General features: G+C 35.9%; 1 protein-coding gene across 5 annotated transcripts in view; it reads right to left on the bottom strand.

The window, feature by feature from the left end:
• Grid2 (glutamate ionotropic receptor delta type subunit 2) overlaps nucleotides 1-23,423 on the bottom strand; it is a 1,450,739-nt gene that overhangs the window by 355,748 nt on the left and 1,071,568 nt on the right. For all 5 annotated transcript variants that reach the window (XM_021164478.2, XM_029478539.1, XM_029478538.1 and 2 more), the window contains one exon: nucleotides 14,147-14,344. In XM_021164478.2, the coding sequence (XP_021020137.1) occupies nucleotides 14,147-14,344 (198 nt within the window). The remainder of the gene's footprint in view (nucleotides 1-14,146; nucleotides 14,345-23,423) is intronic.

Here is a 23,423-nt window from a genome sequence, read left to right as displayed (position 1 = left end):
TCAACTCTCAGAATTCAATAGGGGAATGCCAGGGCCAAAAGAATGGGAATGGGTGGGTAGGGAAGTGGGGGGCGCTATGGGGGACTTTTGGGATAGCATTGGAAATGTAATTGAGGAAAATATGTAATAAAAAAATATTAAAAATTAAAAAAAAAAGAAATAAAGAAAGCAAACAGACAGAACAGAGGCAAGGCGCTGTGAAATTATAATCTCAGCTCTGTAAATGTGGAGACACACAGAACACTGGGACTTGTTACCCAGTCACCCTGGCCTACTGGGTGAGCTCTAGGCCAATGAAGAAACTATCTCAAAAAACCAAGGGTACAAGTTACACCTTAAGTTGACTTCTGGCCTCCAAGTACACACGTGCATATGCAGTTACATGCAGTTACCGACAAGCCTATATATCTAAACCTACATGCACATATGTATGCCCACAAATTAATCTGGAGTCGAGATCATTATATTTGGTAGGATATTATGGTAAAAGTCAAGGACAATTTACAAGTACTTTACTATGAAACCCCAGACTCTTCCAAGTCCTTTTAAACTGGCTTTGAGAAAAATGCTAGTTTCATATTTGTCTTTTGATGTAATTTGCATCCTTCACATATGTCTCAAATGTTTTGCATATCTGGCAGTCATCTATTATGTCAACTTTGGGAGTTTCTGAAGAAGCACCTTCATTCTTCACAGCAACAGGGATGCAGATTTCATCTGTGCCATCACCACAAACCACACACCTCTTCAACTCCCTCCACTGGTATCTTGTTAACCAAAAATGTAGACATGCATTTCAATCAACTATCAATATTCTTTACTATATTATTATTCAACCAGGTTTCTCACAGTTTTGAAATGCTCTGAAACAGTCATTTTTTGAACTCAAAATAAGTGAATAATCATGAATAGTTTAACAGTATAAAGAAAAGATAATAACTGGGTTTTTTTTTTTACTGTCTACAGCACATCTGTGATTTTATCTGAGCATAAAATCATACTTATTTCTCTATAGAAGTGATCATATGTACTGTACAATTCAGAATATGCCAAAATAAAATCATAGAACATTCTTTTAATTTTTGCAAATAAAACTTATAGGAACTCATTTTTCTCCTAAAAAGAATATACTTATTTCCCACAGTCACCAGTAATCTTGACCAAGAATTTGGACTCTTCCAAAGAGCTGATTACAAGTTTCAGTCTTAGAGCATTCCCTGGCAGCATACCTGATTTTTGTTGTCATTCTATGAAGAAGAAACCAAAATATTTCCAAGTAGTTTCTGCTCAAATTCATCCCACTGTGTTTCTCAAAGTGTGTGTTTTCTCCTTTTCATGATTGAGCTTTTATAGTTTAGTTTTATTCTTGACAATGTCTATGAATACTACTTGATATTCATTGCTCTTCAACTAATGTTATAATGTATAAAGAGAAAACTAGGAGCCCAGAATAAAAGAAGGAGGAGGAAGGGGGAAAGGATAGGAAGAAAGGGAGAGGAAAGAAGCCCAGATCACATTTACTATGTGAGGTTTGACTGAGCAGGTGGCCATACTTGAACATCTCAGGTCATTCATTTTGTAGCCAATGGAATGTAACCAGTAGTACAAGAAAGGTCTTCATTTTGAATTTTTATTGTAAAATCATTTATTATGGTATAAATGATTTTTAATGTTTAGTAGTAGTGTACATTAAGACTTCAACTTCCAATATTCCTTTCCTATGAAATATACAATCTGAATTACTACCTACCTGAACACAGAAAATGGATCAAAATGTGAAGGAAATCCCCACTATTAATTTTCTTAAAGTCAAGATTTTATGTAGGTATTTTAAAGATAAATAGACGTGGGTTAATATCACATTGTTACAGATTAATTTTAAATTAAAATGCTTAACACACTTAGAATTAATTTTCAAGTATACTTATGGAAATGAATAAATCTCTAGGCTGAACTAATGGAAATGCTGTTAAAGTAATTTTTATTCTGACATTAAGTCAGAGTTAACAATATTAAAATACATTTTCTTTTACATTTTTATGCATGGCATTTATGAACTCATTGAAAGGACAGAATTAATATGGTTATAGTTAGTACATGGTAGGGTAATTAACCTAATTTTGAAGTGCAGTGGATAAATAGGTCCTATCTCATTAGTGCAGCTATTAGTACCATTTAACACTTACATAGGACTTACTACCAGTTTTCAATTATCATTTCAATTTACCATCACAAACACTCTATGAGTTAAACTACTAATACCTCAAACTTGCAAGTAAGGAAAGTGAGTCAGATTAAAACATTTACCTAATGTCACAAAGAAGAGTCCGGAGCTGCCAACCCAGGCAAGTCATCTCCAAATCAGTCAAAAGCCTGCTACCCTTCCTGTCTCTACCAAAAGATTAGCTCACTGCTTCAGAACTACTGCTGAACTGCTCTCCTTCAGCACGTAGCTTCTAATTCACACTGTGAGATTCTTGCCTGAGATCTATCCATTTACTAACAGTCCAGACAGAATAAGAGAAGAGTATCAAAAATGAGGAATACTCTATATATGAATGAGACTTCCTAGAGGCTTTATGAGACATCTTATCTCTAGTCTTACTGGATCGGACTAAGTTATATAACAACCATAGGCCAAGAAAAAGGGGAATTCATGTTGTGTGCAAGCTATCTGGCAACCATTGAAACAAACAAACAAATGATAGCACTTGTACTGAAGCCCAACCAGTCATCTTTCATTGTATTCCTATCTGTAACATTACTGCATTCAGATCAATGCAAGTTCCTTTAGACTTTTATATTTTTCAATAAATATGGTGTTTTGTGAGCAACAAACTATATTTAGTCTCCAACTCTGGTCTTTTATAGATGGCAGAGTTTTAAGCACTGACTGTTTTAGTTACCTTCAACTCTCAACATGTAGGACAATGCATAAATATTCAAAAGGTATCTGTTGATTGTGAAGGTGTTCTGATTAATTTAATAATTTTCTTATTGAAACATTTTTAGAATATTTTATTTTCCTTGTACTTATTCTGATCAATAGAGATTTGGTGTACTTATTTATCTAAATATCAATGTTTTCACTAATTTAATACATGTTTTATTTCTGACACCATGATAAAAACAAGAATGTTAATATTAGTTAGCTTTTGGCATTCTTCATTTACCTGTAAGCATCCACTGTCAAAAATATTCCTTCCTGACTTCTAGCTCCCTTCAGCAAACTTCATGCCTGCTCATATATACTACCTAATTTAAAGTCTTAAAAGGAGTTGATTTTCATATTAATTTTCATATTAACTTTTCTTCATTACCCTAAATTCACCTACTGTTTCCAATGTTTAAATGTATTTTCACCTGGGTAAGATTCCCATTCCCCAGATGACAGTCACTGCTTCCATCTTCTGTTTTTCTCTACCTCTCAGACAATGGTTATCTCATAATATCTGTTTTATCTTCTCAGTGTTAATAACTTTTATAGGCAGGAATTATATTTTTTAAATTATATGTTTCACATCAGTACCCACAGTAGATTTCCAAAGAAATCTTGTCAACTTGTTACCCTTGGTAGAAATTAATGTTTTAATAAAAATCTTAAAATTTTGTACAAATGGAATAAAGTTTTTTCCCTTAGGAAGAAATCACCAACTTCATGCTTTTTAATGCCACTATGCCAGCCAGGCCCTTGATTTTAGTGTGCTGAGGTCTCATATATTCAGTTTACCCATCTGGGACTCACCTCAACATAATTAGTGAGCCATCTCACAATTCTGAGTTGAAGGCCAAATCTGAAATTCTAAGAAGGCAACTTGGCTGCCTGAGGGGACAGGTCAACAAAGCATGGGGTTGGCCATGCTAAGGAGCTGGCTAAATGTTATCATCCTTCTCGTTTCTGTAGTTCCTTTCTTCCTTCCTTCCTTCCTTCCTTCCTTCCTTCCTTCCTTCCTTCCTTCCTTCCTTTCCTTCCTTCCTTCTTTCTTTTTTTTTGTTTTTTTGTTTTTGGTTTTTTGAGACAGGGTTTCTCTGTGTAGCCCTGGTTGTCCTGGAACTCACTCTGTGGACCAGGCTGGCCTCAAACTCAGAAATTTGCCTGCCGCTGGGATTAAAGGCGTGTGCCACCATGCCCAGCCTACTTCAGTAGTTTCTATATTATCGCTTTATAAGAATTATTCCCCAATATTTACCCATTCTTCTATGTATTCTTTTGTATTTGTGTTCACTTGAATTATTACTATTATTTTTCTTAACTTGATTTATCTCTGATGATGAACATTCAGACTGAGAAAATGAAAAGCATTTGTAGATACTGATGGTGTGTATATATGAACAAGTGGGCATATGAGGCATTAGGGGCAGTACAAGAATTCAAATCAATGTAAATTATACTAGAGTTAGAAAGAAAGAAAGTATGAAATGATAGTTTAAATGAATCCTTTTGATTGTTCTGTCTAAAATAATTACTGAAAAAAAAACCAAAAAAGCAATGTCACTGTCAGGAATTGTCACAGGCCATGGACATTCCCCTGTACTGGGGCATATACAGTTTGCAAGACGAAGGGGCCTCTCTTCCCAGTGATGGCCGTCTAGGCCATCTTCTGCTACATATGCAGCTAGTGACATGAGCTCTGGGGGGTGGGGGGTCTGGTTAGTTCATATTGTAGTTGCACCTATAGGGTTGCAGACCCCTTCAGCTCCTTGGGTGCTTTCTCTACCTTCTCCATTGGGGGCCTGTGTTACATCTTATAGATGACTGTGAGCATCCACTTCTATATTTGCCAGGCACTGGCATAGCCTCATATGAGACAGCTATACCAGGGTCCCTTCAGCAAAATCTTGCTGGCATATGCAATAGTGTCTGGGTTTGGTGGCTGATTATGAGATGGATCCCTGGGTGGGGTAGTCTCTGGATAGTCCATCCTTTCGTCTTAGCTCCAAACTTTGTCTCTGTAACTCCTTTCATGGGTATTTTGTTCCCTATTCTAAGGAGGAATGAAGTATCCACCAGTTGGTCTTCCCTCTTCTTGATTTTCTTGTGTAAACTCACATTTTGACAAAACTCAAACCAAGGGCAAAGGATGAGATTGAGTGGATTTTTGTTTTAATTACAGTGAAAACTTCAAAAACTCTAGCATTTTCTTGGGATCTTTTTATATACTTAGTGGTCTGTAGTGAGGAATGGAATGTAGTTTCTCATCAATGAGAAGAGAATGAGCTCTCAGAAACGGTGCCTGTGAGCAAAGTGATTTGACAGACTGCCTCTCCAGTGATCATTCACCACATCCAGCAATGTGTGAAGTATCTGAGGAGTCCGTTTGAGTTACCCCACTATGCATAGGGAGCCTCTGTAGACACTGTGAGTCACCGCCCACCTTGACACAATTCAGTCTTTGTCATTTATTATTTGTATTTGATCAGGGTAATGAATTTAATATAAAGGCTACCTTTATGGAATTGTCAAATCTTAAGTAAACAGCAAAATACCTGAGACCCAGAACCAGAGCTGTGTGAAGTATCATGATGAAAGGGCATAGTTAATGTCAACTGTCATTCAAAAAATGGCTCTTTGTCCAAAGCATCCATTCTGAAAACGAATACGCAAAACCTAACAAAACGTCCTCAGAAGGGGTCCACACACAGACTGCTCTAAGGTGAGAGAATATTGCCATTTCCCATGTGTGTGTTTATGTTCTTCTTCATTCTAAAGATTCAAAGAAAGATGATATGATTCTTCTATTATATCATTGACACCCCTGAACAACAATGTACTGTGCCATCTTCCACAGGAGGCACATTTCTCCCAAGAAAACGATTAGGCAATGTAAACACTACCTTATAATTATGCACCAAGAATCACAGAAAAAATCATAGTTGGATTGTTTTTTAAAATTTATGTTGAATAGCTTCATTCAGATATGTGTTCTTTTATGTGTTTGAAATCATCTTAATCATTCAATTTTCCTGAATCTCTAGCCTGAGACAGATGAAAGCTGAGGTAGTGGGTGGCATTTCAATAGCCAACAGCAGGTGTCAGGATTTATGCATGATTTTCCAACCAGAGCTCTGGTCTTTATATCACCTTGGCTTTGACTGATTCAGTAGTCCATTAATTTATAACCTTTAACCTACCAATCTTTTTAATTTCAAACATATTTTCCCAAAGTTTTGCTTGCCCTTGCCTGTATGCTGTCTTTAAACCTATAACCATTCCTGGACAGCATCATCGCTTTTGGCAAACATCCAGCTCATGGTCTTTAGCTTGATTCAAGTCTTATTATTGCCACTTACCTATGCTTCTCACCTATTACACCACATGCTTAATGATTCAAGTCCTTTATCTGATTGAATTGCTCCTTGATGTTTGTAATGTGTGCCAATTAAATATCACCTGCAAATTCAGAAAATTGCTCCTACAACAATCCACTAAGGAATTTGCATCTACATAATTTATGCTTCCAGAGATCTCTCCTCATCCTTTGTGTTCATTAGTGTTAAAACCTCCTGTCAACAACAAATATTTAGGGAGATGTTTTGTCTTTTTTGCATGTACAGTGTATGTGGTCTTCTATGATTGTGTTTCAGCACCACTTTACACTGGTATCCAGTGGACAGATATTGGATATTTAACATTCAGATTTGCAAAACTTCTTACCACGTGCAACATCTGAACTGTTTTCAGGCTTACATCTAGTAAACTCTGGGAAACTCAATCAGGCCATTAATAAGTGTTTAGCCTGAAATACAAATTAACATTTTAGTCACTGATTTAAGATATCTACAAGGTACTCTTTTTTTTTCCAAATAAATATCATGCTCTTACTCCTCCCTTTAAAACACTTGGTTTGCAAAACCACATCACCCTTCAGAAGGTTCCTTAGCATCCATGGCTGGGTAGCCATAGGCAACTGAGGAAGAGGGAAAGATTCTGATTTGGTGACTGACAAAACCTTGGTGAGTACAGATATTTTTGAGGATTCTGTGCAGTCCTGAAAAGATGTGTAAGCAGGTTAAGATGTGTGTGCTCAACTTCCACACGGATACCTCTGGCCTCTTTCCAACTACTAATTCTTTCTAAAACACAGGAATTATGGGCATTCTGCCACCACAAACTGGACTTCCTCGGAGACAGTGATGAGAAAGATGACTCTTTGTTGTGTCTCCCTGCAGATTACTCTGACGGTGAGGCTGGTAAACCTCTGCCTTGCCAAGAGATATTACCACCTCCTCTTCCTGTGTAGATGATAGGGAGAGGGACAGATCAGCACACAGAAGTTTCTCTGAGCTATCCCTCAGAGGCAACTTCCTTTGCTCTCTATTCTTTATCTTATCTACTCGCAGAAACAATGCCACCAGTTCTCCTCACTCAGATGTAATAACTTGGAGGATTAAGTAATAACTCGGTGCTTGAGCTCCCATTAATCTAACACAGTTAATTGTGTTTTCATATGCTCTTTTTTTTACTACTTGGCACCACTTGTTTACATTCTAGATCAATAATTCTCCACTCCTAGACAGTTCCATGGGGCTGCTCATAAGGTGCCACTGTGTCTCAATGTCCATGGCTGAAGTTCTGTGTCTCAGGTGTGCTTTACTACTGTGCTTTATTCTGAAGCCATTGGCACATTTCCGCTACTTCTGATCATGTTTCATTCCTTCATTTCCTTTGAGTTTGCAAATCCTATGAGTTACTCCTTAGCATATTAACTAATTTCTCCCACATCAGTTTTTCTGTTAAATCTATCCCTGTCATTTTATTATAGTCATCCCTTTATTTCCAAATAGATTATTTTTTTAAGTATTCTTTCTCCTTCCAGTAACTGCTCAGGCCTGTCTAAGCTATCTTTTTGAATTCTGAATTACATAACACTTTTCTTCTATGTACATACCTTTTATATCATTTACTAGCTAAATGATAAAGTCTAAATTTTTGAACATGGCAAATCTGTCTTCATAAGGATTCCCAATGTTGCCTTCTACATTCCCATTCATTTTGAAGACCCAGCTCAAGTGTTCTTTTCCATACAATCTTTGCCTCTTCCCAGGGAGAAGCTGTTCCCTGGCCTAGGAGTTTCCATGACAGCCTATTTCATTTGTAACACTGTGTTGTTATTGTTTATTTATAGTTTATCTTCATGTATTCTATGGAATATTTAAACCTAAGGACAATTATCTTATATTTATATGATATAATATGGCATTAACCACCAGGCCAAGAATAGAGCATGTATTCAAAAGTGTGTGCAAAGGAATGGGTAAATATAGGGCATTTGATGTACTTGGCAAGGAAAGAGAACATAGTCTAAACCTTCTGCCTTGCACAGGAAATACTATGGAAATAAGTTCTCTTTGCTCTCTCTTCTCTCTTGTATATGATGTATATGTTTATGTATATGATGTATATGCATATGTATATGATATGTGTGTATATGTATATGGTGTATATGTGAATGATATATGTGTATATGATGTATGTGTTTGTGTATATGCATATGATGTATATGATGTATATATATTCATACATATATCTCATAAACTGGCATTTTCTTTTCCTTTCTAAAAATCAAATCTTGCACTTATTTCATATTTTATCACACTTTATATAGAACCTATTCAGCTTCAGCTTGCCTAAGCTTTCCTTACTTTTCTTCCCACATTTTCAACCCCAGCGAATATCACACTTTGTCTTCTATGGTTGTCAACACTCCCATCACAGATTCTGTCTTGTGAGCATAGACATAGTCCACATCTTTTCAAACTACCCTTTGAAACTCTCTCTCTCTCTCTCTATATATATATATATATATATATATATATATATATATATATAAAATCATTTTATCTTATGCATATGGACATTTTGTTTTCATGTATGTCTGTTTTCCATGTACTTGCTTAATGCCTTAGAAGGCAAGAACAGAATGTTGGATCCTCTGGGACTGGAGTTACAGATTAATTAGATCCTTCATGTGTGCACTGGAAATCAAATCCAAGTTCTCTTTAGCCTCCACATGTATGTATTTGTGTCACTGCGTGAATTCTGACCCTTTTCTTCACCTTACTGATAAGAAGGTTAAATTAGCACTTGGATTCTGAAACCAGACTCCCTGAATTTAATATTTTTGTAACTTTTTTATTAGATATTTTCTTTATTTACATTTCAAATGTTATCTTCAATCCTAGTTTCCCCTCCGAAAGTCCTCTTCCCCCTCCTCTCTCCCCCTGCTCCCTAACCCACCCACTCCCATTCCTGGTCCTGGCATTCCCCTATACTAGGACTGCCTGAATTTAAAACACGAGTCCTTATGTAGCTATGTGGCCACTTAAAGCTCATTTGCTTTATTTTGTTACCTGCCACATTAAGGTGGAATTATCCCTTCTGTTGTATTAAATGTAAATAAATACAAAGTACAAAGCATTGTGTTAGTGAGAGTCAGTTCTAGATTCATGCAAGTTTTTACCCCCACAGTCACTTCCAAATTGTTTTTTTTTTATTTTGATGGATGTTAATTGCCAGCAATGTCAAATATGTGAACTGAAATGTGTCTTTCAATCAAGTGACATTTTATATAATGATATGCAGAACAGAAAGTAACTATAACTAAAGGTGTAATACAAGTTGTTCCTTTCTTTAAAAATATCAATCATATTCCATCATCTACTGTGCTGTTGCATTATTAAATGCCCTACTCCATTGCAACAGATTTCCTTTTGGGTATCTTGCCCACTAGGTTTTTCTTTGGAGACTATGATGTCATTCTGTTTATTTTTATCTGTGGTTTAAAATTTTATTCTGGATCTTACAACCTCTTCATACACCTGTCAAGTGTTGACACAAACAGATCTTCACCATGGACTTGTAAACATTTTGCAGCCTATTGTTTGCAACTGCATTAGTATCCTCATTATGACTTTTAATTTACTGCTTTGTGTATGTGTAACTATTGATAGTCTCTTTATAATTGTTACAATTATTCTTACACATAAAAACGGACAGTAATTTACTTCTTACCTATTTCCCCTCCCTCCAGTTGGGCAGTTTTTTCCTTGGACAGCACTGCATATGTTTAGTCAACATGGTTTTTATGGAGGCATTCAGCAGAGCCTATCTTGGTGGTGGACACAGGCATGCTATATTTGTTTGATACTGGGAACAGTGCCTCCTTTTGGACACAATAGTTTATGGTCAGAGCCAGTGTGTATTCAGGCTGAGGTTCTGAATCAGATCTATTGGCAAAAGAACGCTAATGTTTATACTGGGATAGAAGAGAGGCTGAAACCTAAGCTTGGAGCTTCGAAAAGTCACCTTGCTGCCAAGATAGGAGAGACTGCCTAAGAACTGGGGCCACACCAAGGAAGCAGAACTGCAGCAGAAAAAGCAAGTCCAAGGCCTGATGAAATGTGCCTGGATCTTGTCCCTGGCAGCTTAGCTTTGTGAGCCATTAAATTATCTTTTCACTTCAATTGGATTGTCATTTGCAACCAAAGACACCTAATTAATTTAACTTAGAAAATACAGAAAGGTTATATTTGAGATGAGAATGCCTTTTCAAGCCATGGGAAGGAGCAAAGATGTGGAGGAGATTGAAGATAGAAGAGAAATGGGGCAAAGAAAGGCAGAGGGGGCAATTTAAATTCCATCTATATGCTGATGAGCCTCAAATGTATGTCCGTTCTGGATACCACGTCTGAACTCCAGACTCTTACATCAAATTACTTATCTCACTTTCTGTTTGGATGACTCCGAGGAGGACAATCCACAACTCTAGAGCCAACCACTGGCTCAGACTCTAGTTCTCTTATTAGCTGTTTGACTTTGACCAAGCTTTTACAATTCTCGTGGCTTTGTTCATTTTTATTCATCTCATAGGAAGAGTGGTTGTTTCAATTTTATGGAATGATTGTGAGGACTTCAGGTATCAACACTCACAATATGTTGACTGATATTTTGCTTGTATATATCTACCGATACTCATCTGTAAAATGTTAGTCTTTATGCAACATTCAGAGTACTCTTCTCAGTATTTCCTACCTTATTTTCCCCTACCCTAGTCAGGGTTATCATTCTCAAGTTAATTTCAGGGAGGTGGGAGTGACAGAATAGAATATGGTAAATGTCTAAAGTACTAGGAGAAAAAGGCAAAAACATTTAGTTTGGTAATGAAAATGGGAAGGTTTTAGACATGAAGTAAAACTTAGCAGGCAGTTGTTAAAAAAAATCCCTGAGGTATAATCGGGATAATGTTGTCATCTAATGCTGTATGATGACATCACTTAACTCATTTCTTAAATATTGAGACTTAACAATACCCGAAGAAATCTCAAATTGCCTTACAACTTAATATGGGGTACTATAATGATCAGGTAGATACGTTTAAAAGGCTTTTTACATGTATTTTTAAAAGAACAAGAAAACAGAAAGGGGAGAAGAGGATGCACATCATAGACTCCGCTCTTTTGAATCCAGTGACAATGGAAGGCTTCTGTGGACAGTTTTTAAACAGACTCTGAAAAACAAATAAGGTGCAGGAAGAGTATCTGCAGAATACAGATGGATTCAGGAGTAGGTTTTACTAAGGTGAAACAGATTAAAGACTTTAGCCTTGAAAATGGTGAATAAGAGAGGCAGAAGAAATCAGCAGGCACGTTGGTATGACAAATTATTCAGAAACTTTAAAAGATCATATTCTTCAAGATAAGTGAAATGCTGTGCTATGTTTTTCACGAGAGAAGTGTCTAGCTCATTCACACTATTGCATTGTGATTATTCTGTACAATATCATAATGGCTATGATAGGAAACTAGCTTAGATGTTTGACACCACATGACAGGATGAAGAAAATGAACTATATACACACACACAACAGAATTGTACTTAGCCATGAGGAAGAAGGAAACGATTGCATTTGGAAGAAAATGGATGAAACTGGAGATCTTTATGTCAAGAGAAATAAAACAAGTTCAGAAGAAAATTCCTGCCATATGCAGAGTTTTGATTCAGGCCAAAGTTGGCCTGGTACATAAAGGCATTTGTTACCAAGCTTGACAGTATAAGTTCAATCCCCAGGACCCATGCATTATAAGGAGTAAACTGATTTCCTTAAGTTGTCCTTTGACCTCTTTCCATGTATTGTAGCACATATGTACTATCTTTCTATCATGTGCACATGTATGCACACACATACATGCACATAAATAAGTGTAATAAGATGAATTTAGATTTATATACATGCATGTAGGCAAATAGGATGTGGAAATAGGGAAAGTAATAAGGATGAAATATTACATGTTCTTTTGTCACAAACAGAATATAGATTGGTTATAATCAAACACAGAGAGAGAGGGAGAGGGAGAGAGAGAGAGAGAGAAAGAGAGAGGGAGAGGGAGAGAAAGAGAGAGAGAGAGAAATCAGAAACAGACTATGTAGACTAGACTATTTGGGGAGAGAAAGAGAAACAGCAAGATTATGTATGTATATGATGTATGTGTATATAGAAACAAGTGATGAATGAGATGGAAAGTAATTGAACCATTGTAGGTGGAGTGCATAGGTGATGGCAGCTAGAGCAAAGCTACAAGTGAAGCTAGGAAGACAATGATAGCAAAGGATGTCTTTTTCTACTGCTGTGGTTGGGTAGATAAGATGGAAGGATTTCCCTTTGATCTTTCTTCCACCTCCCCATCTACCTATTAGTAGATGCATGTACGTAAGAGAGTTTTATCTGAAGACAATCTCTATGGCCTCTCTGAATCACAATGTCCACTTATGTGGAAAACAGTCCCTGTCAATCAACTTGCAAAATGTATGTTGAATTCATGTTTAAGCACAGCACCTGATAAAGGTTTACCAATCTGTCAGAATTGGCTAAGGAGACCAAGCGTAGTTTCCTTCCTTGCTTGTTTCCAGATTGATTATTCTGCTTAATCTTCACAGGGACTGTTTTCCACATAAGTGGACATTGTGATTCAGAGAGGCCATAGAGATTGTCTTCAGATAAAACTCTCTTACGTAAATGCATAACTGCTAACCCTGCCTAGTATCTGTTTCAAATCAAAGCTGTTGGGTTGCCAGTAGAATTACAGAGTACATGAAAGAATATTGATGTCAAAGAGAATGAAGAGATGGGATTGACATTTTTTCTGATTATCTTTTTTTTCTGATTGTCTTAGTATATTCAAGACATGATGCACTTTAAAGTCTGTACCCATCAGATAGACAATGGGCCTCTGTTGATGATCTGAAATGTATGAAAAACCTTTTCATTTTTTGTTGGTTATTTTATTTATTTATATTTCAAATGTTATCCCCCGTTTCAGTTTCCCCTCCACAAGACCCTATCCTCTTCTCCCTTCCCCTCCCTCAGTTCCCCACCTGCTCACCCACTCCTGCCTCAGTACCCTGCCATTCCCCTATCCTGGGTTATCAAGGGACTCCCCTCCCAGTGATGCCAGATAATGTGATGCTCTGCTTCATATCCAGCGGAGCCATGGGTCTCCCCACTGTATACTCTTTGGTTGATGGTTTAGTCCCTGGGAGCATTGGGGGGTCTGATTGGTTGATATGATTGTTTTTCCTATGGGGTTCATAGGAAAACCTTCAACTCCTTCAGACCGTCCCCTAATGCCCCCATTGGGATCCATTTTGAAATCAGTTATGTGACCCAAGCCTCTGCAGCAGGTTAAGAGTACTGTTATATGAAATGGTCATTAAGGAGTTACTTCAATTAAAACTCCACTGGAGTTCTAACAGAATGTTAGTAGCTAATGTGTCAACGTATAGAGTTTGATATCAAGGAGGCAACCAGATGAGGCAAAATATACATGTAAACTACCCCCAAATAACTGACTGACCACAAGAACAACCTACACTAGAAAATCCTAAGGAAACTGACAGAATGCAACAGGTAGAAGAAGGCCAACACAAAGAACAAAGATTGCAGTTGTCATTTTCTGTAATGGAAGATGCATAAATGTAAATTTTATTTTACTATCCAGTTTTCTCTACACAGCATTCATAAGTTAGGACTGGGTGAGTCTGTTGGTCTAAATACCACAATCAAAATTTTTCTCTTAAGCTCCATCCTATGAAAACAGCTTTCATTGATTACAGCTGAAGTTTGGGGGTAGGAGATAAATGTATTCTTACCTTAAAAACAAGTTCTCCTACCAGTCCATTCCATGTCCCATCTTCTTGTGGGCTTCCATATTTGTGGTCCGGTGCAACATAAATTTCATAATTAAATCCCAAGTAGTTAGATAGGGCATCCAAAACATCAATGGAGAAGCCCTGGTATTTCTTCGGTTTTCCCAAGACATTTTCAGAGACCATTACAAAAGGCTCCTCCTACATTGGAAAAAAAATTAGTGTCAATAAACATTGCTCCCTAAAATCAGAGCATTTCATGCTCTGAAAAAATTAACTTGGAAATAGGGTTTATAAATTATTGATGCATCATGTTATTGAACTGTGCTTAATCAACCCATTTCTTGTCATCTCTCAGTTCATCACTGTCAGATCAAAACTGAGATGAATCATGTTTTCAAGAACACGATTTCCTGTTTCTTGCTACTTGGATACAGCTTAAAATTCATCAACAGTTTAACTGATTTTTAAGAAGCTATGGTTTTACTGTCTCCATTAGATATTTTCTCCACCTGTGTGAAGATAGATTAAAAACATTAACATATGTGCAACTCTGAAAATAGCAAATATTCAAAAGATATAGTTGAATAAAATTTAGAATATCACACATACTAGAAGTCATTTGGCAAGTAGTTTTTACAACTTTGATGTAAATATGTTTCATTACAAAAAAAAAAAAACCCAAAAAATCCCAGCTTCTCTACTATAACTACTATTTTAAAAGCCACCTTTTTGATAAACTAATTCAGCAAATTCGACAAACTGGTTTTATACCCTACCTCTTTCATCTTTTCACATGCTTTTATTTTTAATGTAATTTAATAAGGTACAATTCTCATGCATCCCAGGATAACCTTGAATTTACCAACCTCCTGGCCTTCCTCCAGAGTGTTAGGGTTACGGGTCTTAGCTACTAGTCCTAGTCTATGTAATACTGAGGACCAAACCTAGGGTTTCAGGCCAGTTACACAAGTACCCTCTCCCAAGTCTGACTTTGCTCCTGATAAAGCTAACACATTGGCTGCTCTCAGTTTAGAACAGGTGTTAATCATGCAGTTGTTTTGAAACATGCTGGCAGATGACAGAAGCTTCAATAGTTCGTTAATTAATTTCCTAAAGTTCTGAGAAATCATTCAAACACATTAAAATTTAGAGATAGCCATTGTTAGTGTAAATAGTCCATGCAGCACTTGGGGAACAATTTGGGTAGAAGCCAGTATATACAAAAATTTCTTCTTTGAATAATTTTCCTATAGAGACACACAAAGAAGCCATCTTTGATATGCACAATAATATTGTGATATTTGTTCTTTTCCAAAAGACACAAGTGAACACTCTGCAAAACATTGCCTCTATTTTGGGGATATTCAAAAATTATCCAGCTGGGCGTGGTGGCGCACGCCTTTAATCCCAGCACTCGGGAGACAGAGGCAGGTGGATTTCTGAGTTCGAGGCCAGCCTGGTCTACAGAGTGAGTTCCAGGACAGCCAGGGCTATACAGAGAAACCCTGTCTCGAAAAACCAAAAAAAAAAAAAAAAAAAAATTATCCCAAGAAAAATGTTTTCTTTCAACAAGCTTCATTTACTGATAGTAATGTAAACGCAGAAAATCAGCACCAACTTTGATGTTTCTTAACAACATGGATACCTTGGTATTTGTCTTGCACTTGCCATTGTGGTTTCTGAAATTACCAGTGTTTCTTCTCATTTAAAACTTTATCTATATATTTATTTTTAAAGATATATTGTCTTAGTGTTAGACCAATCAATAAATGGATAATAATAGTAAAAGACAGTTAAAGGTCCCCACTCCTTTTACATAGTCTCCTACAGTAGAGCCACTAAGAAAAAAGGCAACCTATGGCTCTCCGTAATGCTCAGTGTGGCCACGTGACTAACTTGAGCTAATGCACTATAAGCCATGTGATATGTGCACCAATTCTTGCTGTCTTTCTGTGACATTCTAGCTTGACTGAGCATAAAAAGGCTGGTGCCCTGGAAATGAGCCCAGATGCTACAGAGAAACAAGGCAGAGTGTTGTATCTCTGACATTTGAGCTATTGTACCAGACTAGAATTGCCTTTCTTGGAATACATAATACATTAAAAAATAAATTCAGATTTTTTTGTTGAGCTACTGAGTTTTTTCTGTGATGTAAATATTTCATCATAATAACTAATAGTTGATTATTAGATCAGTAGATTAAATCTCCTGAGAATAAATCACCCTTTGTCGTATTAGTGACATTTTTACTCTTAATGGTATCATATAGTACTTGATTGTAAAGTGTAATTTCATGTGTTAAGGTTATATGTGAAACACATTCCTTCTTGGTAGAAAATTCGTTATACACTTTAAAGTTTATAGCAAAACTTCCAGGGCCTATAAACAAGCTTGGTAAGTAAAGACACTTGCGTCTAAGGCTAACAACTTGAATTCATCCTTAGAGACACACATGATAGAAGGAGAATGCAACTCTCATGGGTTTTCTTGTGACTTCCTCTATAGTGTTGTGGAGTGTACACTGCCTTCTTTCCACCAAAATAAATAGATATATAAATAAATATAATGAAAATAAAATACAACTTCTGAACACATGTTAAAGAATTATATTCTTCATTTGTGTTTGGGCCAGAACAAATGACTAACCAGTGACTACATACGGCATTGTGAAGTAGCCAGTGAGGTAATTAGAAACAGAAAAGAGTATGAAAATTATAAGTTAATATCAAATTTTAGGAACATGTTTATATGATCAAAGTCTAATAATTAACAGGGCCTTGTAATCTTGTATCATGTTTTAAGTGATGATTAAAAAATGAACTTATATCTTCACTTGCAGCTTATTCCAGTGTAGTGTAAGCTTTAAAAAAAAACATTCATGAAAGATGGTGCCTGACTCTCTTGCTAAAACTATTTAGCCATAATCACTAGAAAAAGGAATACATTTTCACATAACTGGGTTCTCAGACTGTGTGAAGCTCCACCCTGAGCCTGAGTTAGAGACTTCCAGAGCTAATACAATCTCCTGCCTGCCCATTTTTCAGGTATTTCATCTACTACAAAGATCTGGGGCTAAACCTGTAATACAATTCACAATTATGGGCAGGATATCCCAGAGCAAATCCACTGGCTTGCCTAGCTGATAATCACTTTCCTATTCCTCTCTTATGCGGGGTCTCACCAAGTTAGATGCCCTTCAGAGCAAGTCCCTCACTCTTGCCTGTCTGCCACAAAAACTGTGTTCCAACCTGGAACCATGACAAGTTTTATCCACATTCCCAGAGTAGCCAAAGGCTTGAAAATCAGCGACATCAAGCTGATCTACAACCTTGTACGTTGGAGTAAAAGCATGCATAAACACTTACACCAAACAGGCTAGAGCAGATGCCCATACCATTCCTGACAGAACTCCAGGAGCCTAAATTTCACCACAAAAACACAAACAGGAAAAACTGAGATACTGTCTCTTCCAGGAGCTAGCATTGCCATCCTAGTTTACCCTGAAAAAGCAGTCTAGCTCCTGCACTAAACGATGCTTTCAACATAACAATTACAAATATACTCAAGGAACCAAAAGACGATCCGAATACATTCCTGAACACAGATAGATAGACCAGAGTTGAGCGACAAAACAAAACAAAACAAAAAAACCACTTAAATACATAAAAATGGAATTTAGTAAAGAGATCTACTCTCTGGAGAAAAGCTAGATTCAAATAAAATTTGAAATAAATGAAAAACTCAAGAATTAAAAAAAAAGAAAAGTAAGAAGGAAAACTCAGCAACAGATTGAATCAAGTGTGAGAATGAATGTTAGGTAGAGGAGACAAGAGAAAAGAAGAAATGGCTCTATCAATCAATGAAACTGTTAAATCTAAACAATAACAACAACAAATGCAGGTACAAAGCATCCAGAAACTCTATTGATAAACATTCAAATAATAGATAGAGATGGAGGAGAAACACAAATCAAAAGCAAAGAAAATATTTTCAAAAGAATAAAAGAAAAACTCATATATTCAAAGGAAAAAGATGTCCTATCAAGATGCAAGAAACCCACAGAACTCCAAATCACAGGACCAAAACGAACCCCGAGAACAAATAACAATACAAACAACAAACATACAAAACAAAGAACAGATAATGAAATAAGCCAAAGAGTGTCACTAAGTGACATATGAGAAGTTCTTTAGATAAAACCTGATTTTTCAGTGCATACTTTAAAATCCAGAAGGCCCTGGTCTGATGAACCACAAGTTAAGACCACTCTTGCCAGATAATATTACTATATTCAGAAAACCTATCAATTGTTATAGGAGGAGAAAAGAAAACATTTTAAGGAATTATGATTCCTAAGTCAACTTTACAGAGGCTACTTCAGTCTGAAAGAATATGAAACACATCCAAATAGGGGCAGGGAATAACTGACTGCTGTTAGTCAAAATAGATCTTAGGAAAGAACAGGAATTACTAAACACTGTTCAATAATAACTCTCAGTGTTTATGATCTCATTTTCAATAAAAAGACAGTGACACATTGAATCAATAAAGAGAGCCCATCTTTTTTTTCTACATTCAAGACACACCCCCCAACTTCAAGGAGAGACTTTATCTTAGAGTAAAATGTGAAAGACTCGTTTCAGGCAAATAGAACCAAGCAAAACACAGGTGTACCTGTTTTAATGTTTGAGACAAAGGTTTCAAAGCAAAACTCATCAGAAGAGATAAGAAAGGATGTGCCAAACTTATTAAAAGAAAACTTTACTAAAAAGATACTACAATTCTAAACATTTTCACAACAAACTTGGAGACAACTAATCTCATAAAAGAAAGATCACTAGTTCTAAAATCACAGATTTTCCTTAATATAGAGAAAATATGCAGCCTTAATACCCTCCTCTCACCATCAGTCATATATAAAATCTAGAGAAAAATCTGAAGTTAAATGACATCATAAGTCAAATAGACCAAACAAACATTTATAGAACATTCCACCTAAACACTAAAGTATACCCCTTCTCAGCAGTCTATGGAATGTTCTCCAAAATGGATGACATATGATGATATAAAGAAACTTCCAATAAATACCTAAAAATTGAAATAAAGTCCTGCCTATCATTGGACCATGCAGGCAATAAAGCTGGACATCAACAGTTATCAGAGAGTATTCAAACTCATGGAGACTAAACAGAAAACTACTGAATGAAAATGACAGCAAGGGAGAACTCAATAAGGCAATTACTGCCCCGCCCACCCCCACCCCCGAAGAGGAAGAAATGAAAACAAAGCATACCAAAATCTTTGAGATTGAGAGAAGGCAGAGGGAAGAGTAAAGTTTATAGCACTAAGTGTCCATATCAAGAAATTGCAGTGATTTCATATTAATAACTTAATAATACTTAAAAGCTTAAAAATAAAAGCAAATAACACTGAGAACAGATGGGAAGAAATAATCAAACTCAAAACTGAAGTTAATGAAATAGAAATGAAAAATTACAAGGAATTAATGGATAAAGAGTTGGTTCTTCAAAAAAATGAATAAGATTGATAAACATTTAACATAATTAGCTAAAGAATAGATGGGGTATCCAAATTAATTATATTAGGAATAAAAAGAGCAACATTACAAAGGACACCTAGGGAATTGAAAGAATCATAAAGTCATACTTCTTAAGTCTATAATCCTACCAAGCTGGAAAAATCTAAAACAAATAAATAAATCTCTCTCTATATATATAACCTATCAAAGTTAAATGAAGATGAAGTAAATAATTTAAATAGACCAATAACATCTAATGAGGTAGAAACACTAATTAAGAATCTTCTAACTAATAAAAGCCTGGGGCAAATGGGATTCAGTGCACAGTTCTACCTTCAAAGAGGAGCTCACAACAGTATGCAAATTATTCCATAAAAGGAAAACCGAAGGAACATTTCTACATTCTTTTTCTGATACCACTCTTACCCTGATACTGAAACCAGACAAAAACATAACAAAAAATAAATTAGTATTATTAAATAGTATTATTTTATTTAATTTTGATTATTAAATCATTAGAGATAAATGTTTTCATACAAACATATAACAGATACACAAAAAGAGCAAAATAAAACAACCCAAAACACCCTCAATATAATACTTACAAAATAAAGTAAAAATTCATAAAACTCATTGTCTACCACGTTGGGAGAAAAACAATTTTCTTTAATGTGACCCCTGGTATATTAATCATGGTTCAGGGCAAGCTTCATACACAGAAGTTGTGGGCCAATATAAACTGTAATCAATGGGATTTTTTTAAAAAAGAGAAAGTACTTGAAGTTAGAGAGGTAGGAAAGTAGGGAGTATATAAGAAGAGATTGGAGAGGGTTTAAAATATAAAAATTTAAAATATGGGATGGAAAAACCTTAAAAATAAAAATTAAGATAGGTACTACATTATATAGAGCAGATTTTAATAATAAATGTATCATTATTTTATATGAATAAATTATAGATAGTAACATCCCAATGCATATTTGGATATGAAATACTAGCTACACCCTTTCAGTTTTGCTGACCAATCTTTACAGCAATTATTTAACATGCTAAATTGCTATAGGATGTTATACTTTCTTTTTTTCTTACTTTTCTCCCTCCACCTGTATTAACCATAGATTCTTTTCTGACACAACGTAATCTATTCTTCCACATTCCTCCTACCTCCCCTCCCCTCTGGATACAGTCTCTGTCTCTCATTAGAAATGATCAGGCTTCTAATAGATAACAACCAAACATAACGAAATAAAATATAAGATAAAGCAAAATCATTAAATTGAAGTTGGACAAGTAGGGCCAACAGAAAAATAAAAGATTCCCAAGAAAAGGTACAAGAATCAGAGACCCACTCACTTAAACATTCAGGAGTCCCATTAAAGTACTAACTGAAAGCTATAGTGTGTATGCAGGGGACCTGGTGCTGACCTGTGTGGGCCCTCTGGTGGTTGCTTCCAACTTTGAGTTCATATGAACTTTGCTCGGTTGTGTTATAGTAGTAGTTCTCAACCTTTATAATGCTGCAACCCTTTAACACAGTTCTTCATGTTGTGGTGACCCCAATCAAACAATTATTTCATTGCTACTTTGTAACTGTAACTCGGTACTGTTATGAATCATAATGTAAGTATCTGATATGCAGGATATCTGATATGAGATTCCCAAACCAGTTACAACCCACAGGTTGTTTTAGAGGGCATTCTTTAAGTGTGCTTCATCCCCTCTGTTTCCTGGACTCCTCTTCCCTCCACTTCTTCTGGTTTCCCTGAACTCTGTGGGAAGGGGTTGATGAAGACATATAATTATATGTTATGTGTTCCAAGGTCTCTGTCTCTGTCTCTCTGACTGTCTCTCTAGCTCTCTCTTTCTCAGTCTCTCTCTCTCTCTCTCTCTCTCTCTCTCTCTGTGTGTGTGTGTGTGTGTGTGTGTTTGTGTTTGTGTGTGCATGTGCGCATAATATCTTGCTATCGTTCTCTTTATTTGTTCCCATCTGCTGTAGGAGAAAGAAGCCTTTCTGATGATGGCTGAATAAATGGCTGATCCATGAGTATAGCAGAGTATCATTAAGAGACATTTTATTGTTACTTTTTTTTGAAAAGTAATATTTGGTTTTACCCTTGGTCTCTGAACTATCTAAACTCTTCTTCTTGGTTACCCAAGCAATGTCAGTATAGGTTCAAGCTCATGGAGTGAGTCTTTAGTCAAATCAGTCTTCAGTCAATTGGTTGCTTCCACAAGATTTGTGTAACCATTGTCCTACCACATTTTTCAGGGATTGTAGATTGGATATCAAAGGTTTTTTGGTTGAGTTGTTGCTTACTTTCAGTAGCCTCTTGAGTGCCTTTCCAAATTACAGACACTAGAACATGCAACTCATGTAGGAACAGGCTTGATCTCTTGGAGTTCATTGGGTTGTGTGAATGTTGTCTTCAATGATAGGGACTTTCTATGATAGTTTGTGGAGAACTATCTATTGTCTTGGCAACAGCTTGAGTTTGGGGATTTCCCTTGGTTTTTGTTTTTTTTTTTTCTCTTGTTTTTTTTTTCTTTCTTCTTTTTTTCTCTTGTTTTTTATGATAATAAATTTCTTCTCAAAATAAACTTTAATTCCACTTTTAAAGTAAATACTGATACAAATAGATGTATCTCACAGGTGTGTTTTCAAAATCTGTTGCTAGTAGCAGCAACTAGAATAGATAAAAAGTTCTAAATAGAAGTGATAATACTAAGGATCCTTTTAAGGAAAGTTGATGAATTATTGATGAACATGCCTTTTAAATTTTATACCCTAAATAAACTTTTATTACATCCTATTATTTTTTTACCCAGATCAATGTTTTAAAAGCTTTATTCTTAAGCCCCATTACAGAATTGGATCACTATTCATAAATTCTAACTCAGGCCCATTGTTCTCTAGAAGGACAAGGAGTCAATATATCAGAGAGATAAAGGCAAACAGTGAGATTAGATTAAAGCTCTGGGAACTATAATAAAGGAGATACGTGTACTCTGCTGTGGCAATACCTTGCTTGATTGAAGCATTTTTATATATGCACCTATTTTCAAAATTTATGCACTCATTGACATACCCATTTAATATCCATTGAGCAGCTACTGCTTCAAATCTTGTACTTAATAGAGTAGGCTGATGTAAGAAGTCATGCATAGCACCATGAAAGAACTATAGCCGGGAGAAGGATATGCGCTCAACGCACTGAAGATGTGAAGAATGCACAGCAGACATGGTGCCAAGAAAGCAACAGAGAAAGAAAGTACAAACTGCCAGAAAAAGAATAATTATAATTTAGGAGCTAACGGTTACCTCCTTTTAATAGATGAACAAACAAAGATAGTACTACTTCAAAGACATATAGTAGGTTATAGAAAAAAGAGACATCAAAAGTTGTATTCTTCAACTGTGCTTGTCTGAATTTCATATTTTGCTATGTTTTGCTCAAGAGCCAAGAGTATAAACTTACGCAAAATTTCGACACAATTTAGATAGTGTTACAGTAATAGTGCCTCTAGAATCTGAAGGGGAAAAAAGCAAGATAAATAATCTAACAACAATCAAATCTAGATGATAGTCCCCTTTGAGGGAAATTCTCCATTTGAGGCCTCACACAATTGCTTCTTAAGAGTTTTAAACATAGTGTTTAAAAAAGAAAAGAAAAGAAAAGAAAAGAAAAGAAAAGAAAAGAAGAGAAGAGAGGAGAGGAGAGGAGAGGAGAGGAGAGGAGA

This window comes from Mus caroli, chromosome 6 (assembly GCF_900094665.2).
Source record: "Mus caroli chromosome 6, CAROLI_EIJ_v1.1, whole genome shotgun sequence".
NCBI classification, from domain to species: domain Eukaryota; kingdom Metazoa; phylum Chordata; class Mammalia; order Rodentia; family Muridae; genus Mus; species Mus caroli.
The sequence above is the reverse complement of the archived record's forward strand: the minus strand, read 5'-3'. Positions and strand labels throughout refer to the sequence as shown.